This window comes from Petromyzon marinus, chromosome 18 (genome assembly GCF_048934315.1).
Source record: "Petromyzon marinus isolate PM22_M1 ecotype Great Lakes invasive population chromosome 18, UKy_Petmar_22M1.pri1.0, whole genome shotgun sequence".
NCBI classification, from domain to species: domain Eukaryota; kingdom Metazoa; phylum Chordata; class Hyperoartia; order Petromyzontiformes; family Petromyzontidae; genus Petromyzon; species Petromyzon marinus.
In genome coordinates this window covers 2,058,024-2,075,347 of record NC_133684.1, presented here as the reverse complement: position 1 = coordinate 2,075,347, position 17,324 = coordinate 2,058,024, and the positions used below count along the sequence as shown (strand labels likewise).

General features: G+C 48.2%; 1 protein-coding gene across 7 annotated transcripts in view; it reads right to left on the bottom strand.

Moving 5' to 3' along the window:
• Positions 1–250: 250 nt before the first annotated feature.
• The window catches only part of BLTP1 (bridge-like lipid transfer protein family member 1), a 144,842-nt gene continuing 127,768 nt past the window's right edge, over positions 251–17,324 (bottom strand). For all 7 annotated transcript variants that reach the window (XM_032956462.2, XM_076067780.1, XM_032956464.2 and 4 more), the window contains 3 exons: positions 16,062–16,196; positions 11,045–11,213; positions 251–9,110 (listed from right to left, as the gene is read on the bottom strand). In XM_032956462.2, the coding sequence (XP_032812353.2) occupies positions 8,879–9,110; positions 11,045–11,213; positions 16,062–16,196 (536 nt within the window). In that variant the 3' untranslated portion in view covers positions 251–8,878. The remainder of the gene's footprint in view (positions 9,111–11,044; positions 11,214–16,061; positions 16,197–17,324) is intronic.

Sequence of the window (17,324 nt, the reverse complement as noted above, 5' to 3'; positions counted from 1 at the left end):
GTAGCGTCTCATTTGAATTGTCCGCCTTGTGTTGTCGGTCTCGTGTTTATCATCAGCTTCAGAGTGCATAAGTTGAGAGTAATTGATTCCTAGATGCACCTGGTCGATGCGTGTATCGCGAGTGAGAGAATCAATTTTAATCTACGATTCATCACACGACTACTGCCGAGTCTATTTCCAGACGATGGCACAGAAGCCTTCGGTCTGCACTCGCATGTTTGCAACAAAATCCAGAAAATAACAGAGTCGGTAATGTCTGAATATTTTATTTTCTCAGAAACATTAACACCAAAGATCATAACCACAGGCCCGTATTAATTGCACATTGTATTACAAAACACAAAACAATAATGCAGTAGTTAAGCAATGCACCCGTCCGACTAAAAAAGTCACGCAAAGTGGCTTACCCCATTTGAAACAACCAGTCATATCAATAAACAAATACATTTAATCGTAAAAAAGAGATGATTTTTACAAAAAGGCTCCATAAGCAGCAAAAGTTGACAATTCACATTTTTGTTAGTGATGAACGGCGGCTCTGTTTGTTCGCCAGTCGCTGTTATTGTTTTGCACGATCACATCACAAGGTTTGGTCTGTTAATAACATGTTAAACATCACGGGGCACTGGGGCACAGCTATTGCACCGAGCACGCTTGCCAGGTCCGAAAAACCTGCCATCCAACGCCACAGGCGTCACAGCGGTGGTGGCAAACACTCTTACACACCCTCTCACACTCTCTCACACACTCGCACACACTCACTCTCACACACTCACACACCCTCTCACACTCTCTCACACACTCACACACCCTCTCACACTCTCTCACACGTACTCTCACACACTCACTCTCACACACTCACCCTCACACACACAGACTCACACACACACAGACTCACCCACACACAGACTCACACACACACAGACTCGCACAGACTCACACACCCTCTCACACTCTCTCACACACTCACTCTCACACAAAGACTCACACACTCTCACACAAAGACTCTCACACATTCTCACACACAGACTCGCACACACTCACTCTCACACACAGACTCGCACACACTCACTCACTCTCACACCCTCTCACACACAGACTCGCACACACTCACTCTCACACACACTCTCACACACAGACTCACACACTCACTCACACACACACAGACTCAGACACGCACTCGCACACACTCCCCCCAAAACGTTTTCCTCTCCTCTTGTTCTCTCGCTCTTTCAAATCACCCTCTCTAAATGAGAGAAAACTGACATTGTATTAAAATTGGGACGAGGATATTGAAGTTCTACTTTCCGAGCGTATTAGCAGTCTCGCAGCACTGTCCCGCGCGCATCGGGGTTTCTACACATCGGGGTTTCTACACATCGGGGTTTATAAAGACAACGCTGTTTCTAAATTAAATAAAGTATCAAGCGTACATCCATGGCAAATAACATCAAAACCATAAAGCATTCAACCACCACTGTAGTCATTGTAGGTAGCGTCTTGGCAAAATAAAAATAAATCATTACGGTTTAAGAGCAGATCAATTCCAATGTAATATATTACTGTGATTAGTTACATGCACAGAAAGGGCAGGGTGCCCCTAACACGAACGCAGCGCTGGTACCGGAGTGTTGTTTATTACCACTCTCGTGGTAACGCGCACACACGCAAACACGCACACACACACACGTGTGTGTGTTTGCGTGTGTGCGCGTTACCACCACGTGCGTGTGTGCGCGTTACCACGTGTGTGTGTTTGTTCGCAACTCTAAACGGAATGATGCCAAACACCAACGCCCCCACAAAGGCGCCCAGGAGTTGAGATGACGCATGAGTACATACTACTTGGGGGTGGGTGGGGGGCATGTAGTTGGTGTTAATACGAGTAATATTGTACTCGCTCCCTGCCAGTTGTCTTGAAGATCTTGTCTGCCCAATGGGAGCTCGTGCGGTGCTCGCCTGTCCCAGCTGTGAATGACTTGACAGCCGCTTACAAGTCATTTCACCTCTTGCGTTCACCCACCCGAGCTGTCCTCTGTTTAGTGCGAGTGGACCTGGCCGTGCCCGACTTCTAGAATAACGTTATTTAAAAAATATATTTATTCGTGCCCACAACGTAACCTGTCGCTTTATCTCAGGAAAACGCTAAACGCTCATTCGTGCAAACAAATCAATAAGCAAATGCTGTCACACCACGTGGCTGTGGGACTCTCTCTGATAAACCCCGAGCCACCATCCAACTGTCGCGAGAGGAGGAAGCCGCGGTCCCTTCTCTGCCTCCTCCCTCTGACAGGGCACAGCGCTGGGGACTCATCACCAATTCTGCTCAGTGGAGGTTGACACGGGCGGCACGTGTAGCGCGCACGCCGCTCGCGTTGGCCCCTATGGGGTCGCCAGTGCAGGGGGGGGGGGGGATCTCGTTTAGGTTTTAAATTGAAGAGGCACGCACCAGACCATCTTTTCGACACGCACGCGCAAGCTTCCAAAAATAAAACCTCTATTTAATCACGTGCGTATTTTTTTGCTTTAAAGAAACCAACGGGTGTGATTTAGTTTTTGGAATTTAACAAATTTTTTAAGGGTTGCATAAAAGCTGCACGAGGCGTTTTAAAAAAAAAACACACACAATTCAACAGTGGCCAATTGAAACGCACACGCACGGGAGTGCACGGTTGAAGCCAGCGCCACTCTGCGATGGCCGCGGGCGAAGAAAACGGCAGCCGAAGCGACGCAAGCGACGGCTCATGAACAACACTCCGAGCCCTCCCGCCCGGTGGCTCGGGAGCGCACCAAAGCCGCGAGTGTCCGAGCGGGTGACTCGCGGCCGACCCCCAAAGGACCGGTCACCGAGCTCTGAGCGCGTGCTCGATGGCACGCGCTTACGTCTGCGCAATATTGACCACGAGTGTGTGAAGTATTGCAAAAGCGAAACGTTGTATGTAGAATGGAGGCCGATGCAGGCTGGGTTACAGGAAGGTGGGGGAGGGGGGAACCCCCTACTTTCCTTAAATGCGCAACGCAGTGACACTATGATATACATGTTTCTCCTTGCTCGAGGCTTAAAGCAAAAATTAACAGGGCTAAATGACGTAAGCACATCGTCTATAGGATGGTCCCTCTCATTTATCCGTGGCTCATTTATTCCCATGTACTTCAAGCTGACGAGTCACCACCCATGATTAACATTGCTAAAGGCAACAATCAGTAGAACTATTAGAAAAAACACGGCAGTAACAGTGTTACTAAATCCTACCAAAAAACACCCACTTATGAACAAAACGAAAATATAAAAAAATATATATACAAGCGAGTTGCAAGTTAATTTCATCACGCACGTTGAGCCTGTGAACATCGCCCAAGGGGAAGTTGCTTGCGAATTCCTCCGTTAGTCCGCTGTCAGGCACGCATCGGAACAGTTTCCCCGCTTTGATTGCCCGATTGCTAAACCCCACGCGGCGGTTCACCATGGAATAAAAGTCAGCGTGTGACCAATTTTGACCCAAGAGAGCTAATGGCAGCTGAGAGCCAAGAGGGAGTCGGAGAGGGGGAGTCGCAGAGGGGGAGCTCACGGGGATACCGTTTCATGCCGTTTCAATAGCAGCGGCGTGTCTGCCTGCCTGCTCCGAAACAAGCAGGAGTGAGCATCGGGGTATAATCATATACAGTGAGGGGAAAAAAAAAGTATTTGATCCCCTGCTGATTTTGCACGTTTGCCCACTGACAAAGAAATGCTCAGTCTATAATTTTAATGGTAGGTTTATTTGAACAGTGAGAGATAGAATAACAACAACAAAATCCAGAAAAAGGCATGTCAAAAATGTTATAAATTGATTTGCATTTTAATGAGGGAAATAAATATTTGACCCCCTCTCAATCAGAAAGATTTCTGGCTCCCAGGTGTCTTTTATACAGGTAACGAGCTGAGATTAGGAGCACACTCTTAAAGGGAGTGCTCCTAATCTCAGCTTGTTACCTGTATAAAAGGCACCTGTCCACAGAAGCAATCAATCAATCAGATTCCAAACTCTCCACCATGGCCAAGACCAAAGAGCTCTCCAAGGAAGTCAGGGACAAGATTGTAGACCTACACAAGGCTGGAATGGGCTGCAAGACCATTGCCAAGCAGCTTGGTGAGACGGTGACAACAGCTGGTGCGATTATTCGCAAATGGAAGAAACACAAAATAACTGTCAATCTCCCTCGGCCTGGGGCTCCATGCAAGATCTCACCTCGTGGAGTTGCAATGATCATGAGAACGGTGAGGAATCAGCCCAGAACTACACGGGAGGATCTTGTCAATCATCTCAAGGCAGCTGGGACCATAGTCACCAAGAAAACAATTGGTAACACACTACGCCATGAAGGACTGAGATCCTGCAGCGCCTGCAAAGTCCCCCTGCTCAAGAAAGCACATATACATGCCCGTCTGAAGTTTGCCAATGAACATCTGAATGATTCAGAGGACAACTGGGTGAAAGTGTTGTGGTCAGATGAGACCAAAATGGAGCTCTTTGGCATCAACTCAATTCGCCGTTTTGGAGGAGGAATGCTACCTATGACCCCAAGAACACCGTCCCCACCGTCAAACATGGAGTTGTAAACATTATGCTTTGGGGGTGTTTTTCTGCTAAGGGGACAGGACAACTTCACCGCATCAAAGGGACGATGGACGGGGCCATGTACCGTCAAATCTTGGGTGATAACCTCCTTCCCTCAGCCAGGGCATTGAAAATGGGTCGTGAATGGGTATTCCAGCATGACAATGACCCAAAACACACGGCCAAGGTAACAAAGGAGTGGCTCAAGAAGAAGCACATTAAGGTCCTGGAGTGGCCCTAGCCAGTCTCCAGACCTTAATCCCATAGAAAATCTGAGGGAGCTGAAGGTTCGAGTTGCCAAACGTCAGCCTCGAAACCTTAATGACTTGGAGAAGATCTGCAAAGAGGAGTGGGACAAAATCCCTCCTGAGATGTGTGCAAACCTGGTGGCCAACTACAAGAAACGTCTGACCTCTGTGATTGCCAACAAGGGTTTTGCCACCAAGTACTAAGTCATGTTTTGCATAGGGGGTCAAATACTTATTTCCCTCATTAAAATGCAAATCAATTTATAACATTTTGACATGCGTTTTTTTCTGGATTTTGTTGTTATTCTGTCTCTCACTGTTCAAATAAACCTACCATTAAAATTATAGACTGATCATTTCTTTGTCAGTGAGCAAACGTACAAAATCAGCAGGGGATCAAATACTTTTTTCCCTCACTGTACGTGCAGAGGGTTAAGGAGGAACGCAGGGGTATTGATGACCCTTCAGACGTGCAGACACATGTTGTTCCGCTCGGGAAAATGAAAAGAGGCACCAGGGGCATGGCTCTGCCTCCCCTCCTGCCCCTTTGTGTAATCAGCCATCATACAGAAAATGAATAAAACTCCTGCAATTGTTGTCAACCATACGTGATATAATGACCAAGTAACTTACAGCGCTGTAACCTGTGTGTGTGTATGTAAATATTTCCGTGTTTGTCTTGTTTGGTTTATGTTCTCGCTGTAGCGCACACCCCTCCCCCATTCCACCTCTCCATCTATACAACCACCAAAAAGGTTACATTGTGATTTTGTGCCAATTATATGAACTAAAAAACAGCACAGATATTCCAACGCATGTTCACATTTTGGACGCATTGGGATCCGAGTTTAAAAACAACCGAAGCACGAGAGATGATGAATAATGTGCTCGAAAACAGAATAAAATAATGACGCGTTCGCAACGGCGATGTAAGAACCACAGGTATAAAGAACTCTTTGCAGAAGATGCAGGTAAACGCGCACAGCAAGGCAGGCCCATAATCCGAGGGGGGTGGGGCCCACGCTGCCCTGGGGGAGCTGTGCAAAGTCAGAGAGAGAGGGAGAAACCCGACGCAAAAAAAACCCCGCAGATTCCCAAACGGCCCTTCACCATAACGCGAACGTGGAAAATTAAATTTAACGTCTCGATTACATGTCGATGACACGGGATTCAACACACGGCATCCCGCACAATCAACTCCCTCCGAGTCAGTCACGCCCACAATACCATCTCGAACATTCCCCGTGCTCCCGTTGGCACTTGTCAATCCCCGCTGCGGACTCACCCAGGGATGGGCATTGCCGACGGTGATCTCCAGGGCTCGGCGGCCAGAATCGCACGCTGGCCAAGGTGCGCGTAAGCTCTCCGACGTGATTTCGGGCGGTACCGTGAGTTGTTCGGCACGATGTCCAAAGTTTCGCTCTGAAGCTTAATCAGGAACCGAATTAAAGGAGCTCACGTTCTACCTCGATCATTTCAAGTCGAAAACACACCAGACGGCTACTCAGCACCTGCACGACAAGCCAGCGTACACAAAACGCGAGCGAATCTCACGGCGCACACATGGCCACATTTATTTATTTGACGGCGCTGCGCCGTTCCAGCGACCACACCGCACCCCAAGCCAGGTTGTGTCGACGCCGTGGCACCGCGGCGAGGGGCGGCCGCGACTGCGGTGAAGGCGGCGGCGGCGGCGGCGACAGTGACATTTCTTGTACTTTCTGTGACCGACGGGAAACTGCACGGAATTCAAATCACGGCGGCCGTTATGCCACCGTGACTTTCCTCCTCGCGTGATGGCGTGACATTTGAGCTTCCGAACTTTGAGCAACAACCTTGAATTGCACTCAACTATATTTACAACTGCACGAGCCACCAGTCCAACAGGAAAAATTAATCAACAGTGCAGCGTGGCGGTAAACAACACGAAATGAAAAACAATGGCATCAAGATGTCGCTGCTTGCCAAAAGCAAGGCGCGAACACCAAGGAGTTGATGCGAGTGTTCTCACAGCCTTCTCCATAACCACAAGGGACATCGAGCGGGGTTCTAATGGATTATTTGGTTGTTTTAGAACCTATTATCACCCTGCTGTTGTGAAAGCATGAGCAGCCTATTTAGGACCACATTAAAAAGCGGCTTTACATTTTTATGGAAATATTCTCTCTAACCGCAGCCAGCCATGAAGGTACATCTTTAGATCAATCACACACACCGATGTCAATACCGAACGCTGCATATGCATACAATAATAAATGCATATACCTCCGAAGTCCAACATACATACATACAAATGAATTACAATTCCCTGGTGCGATGACTACACACACGAATGTAACCGTAGACCAGGCTATGTACAACGGTTGCTAATCAGCCCGGCGCCACGGGAGTGGCTGAACATTGACTGCGGATCCCTCCGAGCGCAACAGGGGACTTAATCTCAGCTCTACGCCAACGTCGCATCACACTGGGGCGAGGAAAAGCTGCGGCGGACTGGTGACGAGCCAAAAAAGCTGCACATAATCTCCGGGGGGCGAGCAGCTTACGTTCCGCGTGGTCACAGGAGAGGCACGGTCACCTGCCCTCCCTCCTGGGTATTTGAGCGAAGCCGAGCGGCTCAATCACGCACGCGACACGTCGGCGTGGATCTGCGGAGCGTACCGGTCCCCGTGTCGTCTGACGCGGCCCGCTGCACTCCCTGGCAGTGCGGGTCAATGTGGGGGCAACGGCGAGGCGGCAAAGAGCCGATGGCGTGTCCACAAGGCGGTTGCGATTCGCGTTCCTACGCTTTTACAGCCTGTGCCTCGGCTGACCCTCAAATCTGCCCGTTGGCAATTAAACGCTTAAAGAGGTGCTCCTGGTACCAATCCGCACGGACATTTGGTCACGCCAAGCGTTAAGTGTGCACTCAAATTAGTGAAGCTAGGAATAAAGTAAAAAATATAATTGACACTACACCTAATTTTACCGCGATGGTTTGTGCCAAGTACACAGAAGAGATTTGGCAGGTAGCATCTAAGATTAATGTTTTCATCTTTACAAGAACAGCATCTTTAATTTTAATTCAACAAATTTACAAATTGCTTTGCTTAGAACAGGACAATGAGTTTACATTAGTTTATATTTTAATATTTTTAAACTTTATTTTCTTGTTTTATAGTTTTAATCCAGTTTTACCATGAATTTAACTTTCTTACTTTGGCCTCAACTGTAAATAATTCCAAGTGAGTGTGATTAAAAGCGATAAATAAAGCTGGTGTGGTGATACCACCACTCCACAGCCAACTAAATAGCACATTCCTCATGTCACCAACAGCTACCACAACACAAGGGTCATGTTTAATCGTCGCAAAACAAACTTTGTACCTGTTTTTTTTTCTAAACAGCGATCGCAATCGCTGGCTGCGGGCATGCCACTGTGGATAACAAACGAATAAATGGATGGTGCAAATAACTGGCTCTCATTTATTTATTTAAGTGCCCACTACCTTTTATCACTAGCTGCAGCCGATACTTTTTTTTAATGCAATTTACAAGTTTTACAGTCGCTTGAAGAGATAACAAAACCCACACAGCACAGAAGAGGGAAATGTGTTCTGTGAACGTCTCTGGTTTGTACGCGGTGGGCTCCATTAAAAATGCGCAGCATTTCGTACAAAACCGGGCTTCCTTTCGAAAGCCATCGCACTCGGACAAAATCTCCCATGACGTCTGGGCCGGCGTGGAAGAGTAGACCCAAAATGCCTTCACGAGAGAGGCTCTCTCCAGAGCTGCCTTCTGCGGAGGCCCTTCCGTCAACAGCGATGCGAGCAAGCCAACGCAGGGCTGAACCTTTACCGTGACGAGGAGAACGATTACCAACTCGGCACACGCCTAGCGTGGGGTGTGGGGATGGGGGCGGCACGGCGCCGGCAGCCACCGCACTCCCCCGCTCCTCCCAGCGATGTCGGTGCGGCTAGGGGGTGGTGGGGGGGGGGGGGGGGGGGGCGAACGCGAGCCGCCGCGGGCGCGCGGGCGACCGAGCGGGGCAGCTCAGCGCTGACTCGGGCCGTGCTCGTCCTTGGACGAGGCCTTGCGCTCGCGCTCGTGCTGCAACGCCAGCACGAGGCGCTCGATGAGCACGGAGAGCACCTTGTCGAGCGGGTCCATGACGCCGCGCTGCAGCCACTTGGGGATGGTGGTGCGCGCGTGGTGGAAGCCCAGCTTCTGCAGGATGTAGTCCACGCCAACGGGGTCGATCTTCTGGCCCGTCCACGAGATGAGCCTGGGTGGAGGTCGGGAATTCAGACGTGTGATGGATGCGGGGTACATTCACCGATGCTTAACGCTCGCGACACCACGACCTATAAGGGTGCGTTATTTTGCAATCGTACGTGTTGTTGTTTGGTGAACGATGGATAATCTGCAACTGGTATCTGTCGGAGGGAGACTGGCGGTAAAAACATGTCGGAGTGTGTAGACCTTGGACGAGTTATTGAAGGTGGATTATTTTTTCTGAAGGAAAAAGTTGCACGATAGCAGGGTGAAGTGCTTTTGGAAACCTGAACGTGATAATGAGAAGCGACGCACCAATACACCAAAAAATAACATGTTTTAATTCAGCGATATACATAATATTGACTGTAAAAAAATATTCATGACAATAATAATAAGGAATGATGGTCGGCGGCCAAGACTTAGGACAGCAGAAGCTAGAGGTGATAAGACACTCAAAGGCACGCAAAACCGTGGAGATGGAGTGACGAAAGGAGTTTATGTTCAGCAGCTAAATGGCGTTTTCTTTCATTGCGAGAAATGGCGGCAACTTGAGGAGGCCTTCATCTAGCAGTGGGTAGATCACGGCGGACGATATGTTATTGTAGGTAATTTTTGCATGTGACAACGTGCAGCCACTAGAGGCGCTACACTTTCCACATCCGAACAAAATATGGATACTTGAATCGTGATAATTCACTGCAGGGAGGGGGGACGCGGGGTGGTGGGTAAACGTTACATGCATAAGGGGGCATACTGCGGGAGAGGCCAGTGGGCTGATTGGGAGTAATGGAAAGAGAAGAAAGGACAGAGGGAGTCCACGAGAAATCCAGAGGAAAGGGAGACAGTCGGGTTAAGGGTCAGTGTTAGAAGATGAGATTAGGCAGGCAGGACAGAGGGCAGAGCAGGACAGGAAGCGAGGAGGAGGTGACACAGGGGAGAGGGAGGGCGAGTGCAGCAGAAGAGAAAATAAACTACGGGGAAATGGTCATGGGAGGTTACAGGTAAAGAAGAGAGGCAACGTGGAACGTGGACGAGGTGGGAGGCACAAGGATAATGGTTAGGGTGGCAGGGAAGTGGCGAGAGGGGGGGAAACCTTTAAAACAGGCTTTCTCAAATAGATTACAGAAAACCGCTGTGCCACCGTTATCACTGCCTCGGAAAATAAATATATATATATACAGACGACTACTCACCCAGCCTACTATACACATCTTTCTGTTCTAAGGCTGTTTTGGGAACAATGTCGCCGAGGTATTTTCTTGGCCTGTCCTTGTACACCATTGCAAAGACTTTTCGTTTCCTTTGTCGAATTGAATTCCTCCCGTGTTCATTAGTCTCCTCCATTCAACAGGACAATGCAGATCCTATACTGCGACGTGCAGTAAACGCAATCTGAGTACCCCTGTGGGAATACTTATTGAGGAGTTATATTGTATTCACAGTGATCCCCCAATGCTGCCAGGGTGTAACGGTCAGCACACCGGACTTGCAACCCAGAGGTCGCTTGCTCGATTCCATCTCACGGCATCCCAGATAACACAATGGGCAGGTTTATTTACTCACCCTCCCCTCTGTCTACCAAGCAATATTAATGAGTACGCAGCCGATGATCGTCACGTGTGGCGGGGCTAAGAGTGGGCACTGGCACCTCTTCCAAGACGTCTGGCCCGTGTGGACGTATCGGTCAAAACACCTTCTAGAGGGGCTGTGTTGAGCTTCCCACAAAGCGAGAGGGCACCGCCCACACCAGCAGTGGCATGAGCGAGTAAATTGTGGAGCTGCATTGTTGACTTTACGAAAAACAATTTTTTACAACGGTCCCACGTGCCACCTGCACACGTGGTTGCCAGCTTGGAAAGTGCCGGAGCTGTAAAATGCCCCGGGATGTTTCGCAAGATGCGGCGTCTCTACCCTGCCTCCGCCCCCGTCGTCGCCACTCACCTGAGCGAGGGCTCCAGCTGCCAGGTGTTGCACACGAACTCGCGGCTGTCCCCGCCCGTTGGGGGGGCAGGGGGCGGCACTTCCTGGCTCGGGGTTCGCTCGGCCGTCTTCGCCGCCGTGGGGCTCCGCTGGCTCCCGCGAGACAGCGAGCCGCGCGTCGTGAACATCGCTGTCGCGTGGGCAAACGGGAAAAAAAAAAACAAGTTGAAGCACGCACGTGGAGTATGTCACGCTGGCCAAAGCGCTCTCGCTTTTTCGGGAAGCGTTTCGCGAGTGGCATGGAAGCCGATGGGGCAACTGTCGGGACAAAAAGCAAGTTTTATTTTTGCTTTGGTTTGCGCCTTTACATTTTGAGCAAACCCTTTTGAAATATCTTCTTGGTGACGCTGCGTTGCAAGTCGTGCACAAACGCAACCTTTGCACATAGCACTGCCTTAAAAGCAAAAAATGTAGAATGTATCACTCTATTATAAAAACGAATAGGTGATGTTTTGGCAATAAGTCGCTGATAGCAATGCAACATTGTGTTGCAGATAAAATAACCTACGTGACTTTACCCAATAGAACCAAAGAGTATGGATCCTAGCAGTCACGAAAGATTTAAATCTAGAATTATGTTGCAGGTTCGTTCAAACTGCATAATCATTATGAGCGTGCCCCCCCCCCAGCCCCATTGTGGATGGACAGACGGATGGAGCTAATGCCTTCATTGTAAAGCGTTGAAAACGCTGGCTGGGTGCCGAGGCTCTCCACTGCAGAACAATTCAGTGGGGGCCATCTCTCCGCTGGTCAACGATGGCAGGCAAAGATCCACGGTGCTGGTGCGGACTGCGTGATTTGTCTGAGTGGTGGACCACAATGAACCTTTTCAGGAAATTCTGACGATTTTGCATAGTACAAAAAAGACTGCGTGCTTTTTACACGTTTCGCTTGGGTTTGTGTCAGCTCACGGCTTTTCGGGCCTGCCTATTATTCTGTTGATAGGTATTTCTCATCGTTTACAGAAGCGATTGCCCAGCAGTGCTAGCTGACATCTCAGTTGGGGTTGACTCGGCTCTACGTTCCTCCGGGAGGTCAATGGTGGTCATCCCATAGACAGACTGGTCCCTGCCATGGAAATGTAGAATTTGCAATAGGAACTCGGGGTCACCAATGGAGACAAGTAAACGTCCCCATTGCTTGTTTGAGGTAAGGAGGTAATCTTAATTTAAGGAGGACTGAGAGAAGGCTGAGACTGAACGTTTATCTTCGAAGGGAGACGATGGTTATGAAAGGAAGATCGTAAAGATCTGATTTAAAATAAAAAAAAAAGTTTAAAAACAAACCACCAGAGCCAATCGTCATCCACATACAAACAAAACCCTTACATCGTATGTAACATTGAACAGGAAGACGCTCCAAATGATTTTTTAAAGTGATTTACTTGACACATTTACCTATAATGTGGAATGAGATGCAACACCTGCCTCAGGTGACCATTCAAAACGGTGAGCAAATGATAAATATTGCATGACAGTAGCTCATGGCAAGGTTAGACGTTGTAAGGACACACACTTTTATGTAGGAAAATCAAATGAATGCTTGCACTACACCGGTAACTTGTTGAGAGAGAAAAAAAATGTATATTATCATCCTATCCATCCACATGGCAGGTTATCCTATAAAACACACCAGCACAAAACGGAGCACAAATGCACAGGAGGTAGCATGGCCAAAACGCTGGCAATTTGACTGCAGCGAGACATCAAGAGCCCATGGCTTAACGTGCTCAATCTCAGCGCCACTCGCTTATACGAGCACCAGATCCCAACAGCAGACATTTTGGCTACTCCCGTGAAGCCGTTTCTGAAGCCTCGTAACCTTGCCAGAGCACACTATCGCAAGGTCAGGGCTCCTCCCTGTGTGTCTGGGGAGAAGAAATCGCATCAGCCTTTCAAAAGGGGACATTTTCAGACACAAGCAGACCGGAATTAATAATAATAATAAAAATCCAAGTGCCCCCTTACATTATCTGGTGACCTGAACGTGAAGGACGTTGACACGATCAGAGTAACGGCAGAAATCAAGCAGTGATAGATATATTTTAGAACAAAAGGCCATCTGCCATGTTCTATTATAAAATGTTGTTCTCTTCAAACTCAAGTGTCCACCTTGGCACTGGGGCACAGACTGTACCACCAAGTCGATGAAAGCATCCATCGCCACTATTTCGCATTGTGAATGTCATATACCCGAATCTCAAACCCTTTCTTTACTAAAACGAGGTGCAAAGTTGCTCTCAAGGATCTCTGCCCCTGCAGGTTCAGGGACTGAAAGTTTCTTAGTCACCCGTGTGCGAGCGCGTGCAGTGTACATCTGTGTAACTGTAGTGGTGGCATCGTGGGGCGTGCAAGTCACTATGATCCTGCCGACACAAGCTTGATTCCCAGGTGCACAAAAGTACATCCACAACAGGAGTCTTTGCCGTTGTATTATGGAGGTTGATATTGTAGTGGTTATTGACTCGTGACCTTGCAGTGGCCAATTCAAACACAGAATCAGAATCTTTATTTAGACTGCAGAAGGAATCCGATGAGCTACAAAGCTCTTTTTCTTCACAGATGCCCAGTAGGGGCGGATCAGAAAGTTACAACAAACGATACAAAAACACAATAGGAGTGGCAAAGTACACAGCCAAGGGACTCCCCTAGATTCCGTACATGTTACACCGGTGTGGTCAACATGAGCACTGGGAAATTAAAGGTGGCTTGGCATGAGCGGTGCTGACCACACAACCCTGTTACAAGGGTGTTGAGCTGTTCTCACGAGTGCTCACAAAAAGGCAGTTTATAAGGCTGGGTAATAAACTGTGAAGAATAGTCTATAAGGCTAAGTGAAATGGAGGTTGCCTGCACACCATATAAATGTGGGCAGGAGTATGAGTGTGTGTGTGTATTTATGTTCATGCGTAGATTTGTGCACATCCGTATATATTTGGATCGAGAAAGCAAATGTCACAAACGTCCACAAACAAATCTGCTGTGCATCAACCAAAACTCTCGCGAAATGTTAACTCAAAAGGTCATCAAAGCATTAGCAACCAGAACAGAAAATAAATGGCCCTCAAGAGTTTGAAGTTTAACATTCATGGAGCTAAAAAATTAAGATGCTTAAAGGCATCTCCACACTTTTTAATGACCACTTAGGCTATGGTCTTACCTCGTGGTGCTGGGATTTATGATAATGTGCTCATTGCTCGCATAAACAATGCGGACGTGGTGCCAGTACGGAAATGAGGTCTCGTACCGCGTCAGACCTTTTTGCTGTGCTGCTCTGTTGTGAATTAATGATCTGCTGCTTTGACGGAATGGCAATCGGCCTGCTGGCACAAACTCCCTGCTGTTCTCCACAATCTATTACCTGGTGCAGTATTGGCTGCAAGTTTTCAGAACTCGGGAATCAATGCACTTGAACAGACATATCTCAAAACTCTTAAGTGGAGAATAACTGCAAGGTATGTTGCTGATTTGTGAGCGTTTTCCAGAGACTTCTCATGTCAAGTCAATCTAGAGGGGCCAATTCTCGCGTTGACAAACGTTCCCCTTTGTCCAATTTTTGGTGAAAAGTTTTGATACGTCATCGCCAACAGAGGTGACAAGGCAACATGGTTTTGGCCATTTCGGCAAGAAGCGGAACGTTTCTCTCACGACGTTCACCTGTGACAATAACAATAAGAATGATGAGAACCATTTAAAAGCCCTTTGTAAATCGACTGCTGTATTAAGTCTCCTCAAAGCCGTGTCGAGCTGCTGCAGAGGAGGATAGCGAGCAGGGCAGGTGCAGATCGTAGCCGCAGCTGACGAAGGCCATGACCAGGAATGATGCCAGGTTCACAGCGCAGCGTGCTAACCAATGTACCACCATGTACACAACGGTGTGTGCTAATTACCACGCATGCCACCCTTATCTGTGATATGTTTTCAAAATATAGTTTCAGAATGTTTTTTTTTTTTATATAGAGATGGCCATAAACCTTTTGCGCACTTTTTTTACGAACACTTGAAGCATCTCACGGCAGTTTCAGCGGGAACCTAATTAGCACGGATATTTAGGTGCAGCTTAACACGTGAGTAATGTGGGATGTGACACAGAGATGTTCATTTAAGAGAGTTGCAAAGCATAAGAGTGAAGAATGAACGAATGACCACGAGTGATGGACACTTTTAAAATAACATGTGATGAGATACGAAGGCATTTTTTTGCACAAAAAGATATTATGCTGGGCCATCCTATGAGGAATGTTACTGTTTTCATAAGTATATTAAACATTAATAACTCGGGTGAGTGAAATCTCGCAGAGCTTTGAATACGGTGCAGGAAAAGTCCAATGCAATATAACTCGCTTTAAAATTAACGGACAGCTTATAGACACCCACGTTTAAAATATAACACCATTACCCTCACACTGAATTATGAAACCAAGCAAACTGATTTACATGTTGCTGATAGTCTAACAACAAAGTATTGCAAGTTTCATGAACAAATTACTGCATCCGGCAAAAGGGATCTGGTCTCTTTGCCTCGGGTCGCTGCTGTTTCTTCTCTAAACTGTACGGACATCACTGGCAACGACGGTGGCTGGGTGGGGGGGTCACGGAGAGCCGAAACGGCATCACTCAGACCCTGGGTTAAAATCTCGGAAGCATCCCAGGGAGTCGATGGTCTCAGCCGAGTCACTTGTGACTGAACAAAAAGTCCACCAAACAACGTGTTTAACTTACCAATAGATCTCGCTCCGAGAATAAATAAAATCAAACATAACATCGGTTTGAGCAGCATGCGGCCACATAACACCACAGCACGTGGCAGAGTGCAATGCCCTCGGTGTGGGCAAGGGATCACTTTAAGGGATCTCAGAGCTGGTCCTGCGGGACCACCTTCCACGGCATGTGTTCTAACATGGGCGGCGCTGGTCTGCGCAAGGTGCGATGGGACTCCCGATCTCAGGGCAAGACGCCGGGTAAGACGGCCGAGCTACCTTTCTCCTTCTCCTTGAGGTAAGCGGAGACGAGGTCATGCAGGAACATGATGAGCTCGGCGTCCATCGTCACGCAGATGTGGTCGCGGAACTCCGTCACAACGCTGCACTCCACCTTCGGTTTCCGTGATGCATCTGAATAAAACCCGCGGGGGGTGCGCAAAAGAAAGACACGTCGAATTCAGAGGAGGCTGTTGATTAAACTGGACTTTCCACAACCAGCTTTAAGTATGTCAGAGGCATGTCAGAGCCACAACTGGGATGCTTCGTGTTGTCATCGACGATGTGGTGACATCCTTTCTGTCACCACTGTCTCCTGACTTCAACCCTGTCCATTCCCCCTACCCATGGCAGCTGAGTGAAGACCCTGGGAAGGTGCACGTTCATCGAGTAGCGATGAATGCAAGACCAGGTGAGTAGCGCTCCCTAGATATATATATCTTCAAATCACGATTAAATGCAACAATTAGGCGATCTATCATGCGTTAAATATCCAATTTTTGTGCAAATCTACTAATGTATTGCTTTTCAAATAACACTGCTCAATGACTAAATGAGGTGGTACCGTCAAGGCCACACAATAGTGATCATTGATGTCATCAGGCAGCCTCGGTGCCTGGGGTTTATTCGCTCGTACCTCTCTCTTCCACTAGACAACTGGACCACGCCAGGGCCGTACAATGCCAGCACGGCGCGGCTCTCGAGAGTCGCAGTTGTTTGTTTGCTGCAGAACCCAAGTTGCGTTGCTGACATCACACGCAACCAATGTGACATCAGCATCAGACGTTCAAGTGCACCGACTGACGCACAGCACAAACAAAATTATTATGAACCCCGCCTATGGCCCTGCCTGGTCCCGAGCCAGATTCAAACGTCTTGTGAGACAAGCACGGCGTGGCTCGGTTCCGGCTCGGCTCGACAAATAGCCAGTGGGAAAACTACCCGTACCGTGAGGGCTCTGCGCTGGCCGAGCTCGCTTGTGCCAGTGGAAAAGCGGTATTGCTGAACACAGCTGTTGGGTATGACAAGTCCACTCATCAAGTCAAGAAAGTAGGTAGGCCCGTGGCACAGTACTGGCCTGAAATGGCTCCAGCCTGCTTAGAACTGGTCATGAAAACGGTATTACTCCGTCTGCTTTGCCTGCGGCAGTCACAGACACTGCACTTTGTGAAATAGAAACCGTTCGTAAACTAAATAAAATCCACGAAAAAAATATATATTCATTATACGTTCCATATGAAAATTTACAATTGAATTAAACAT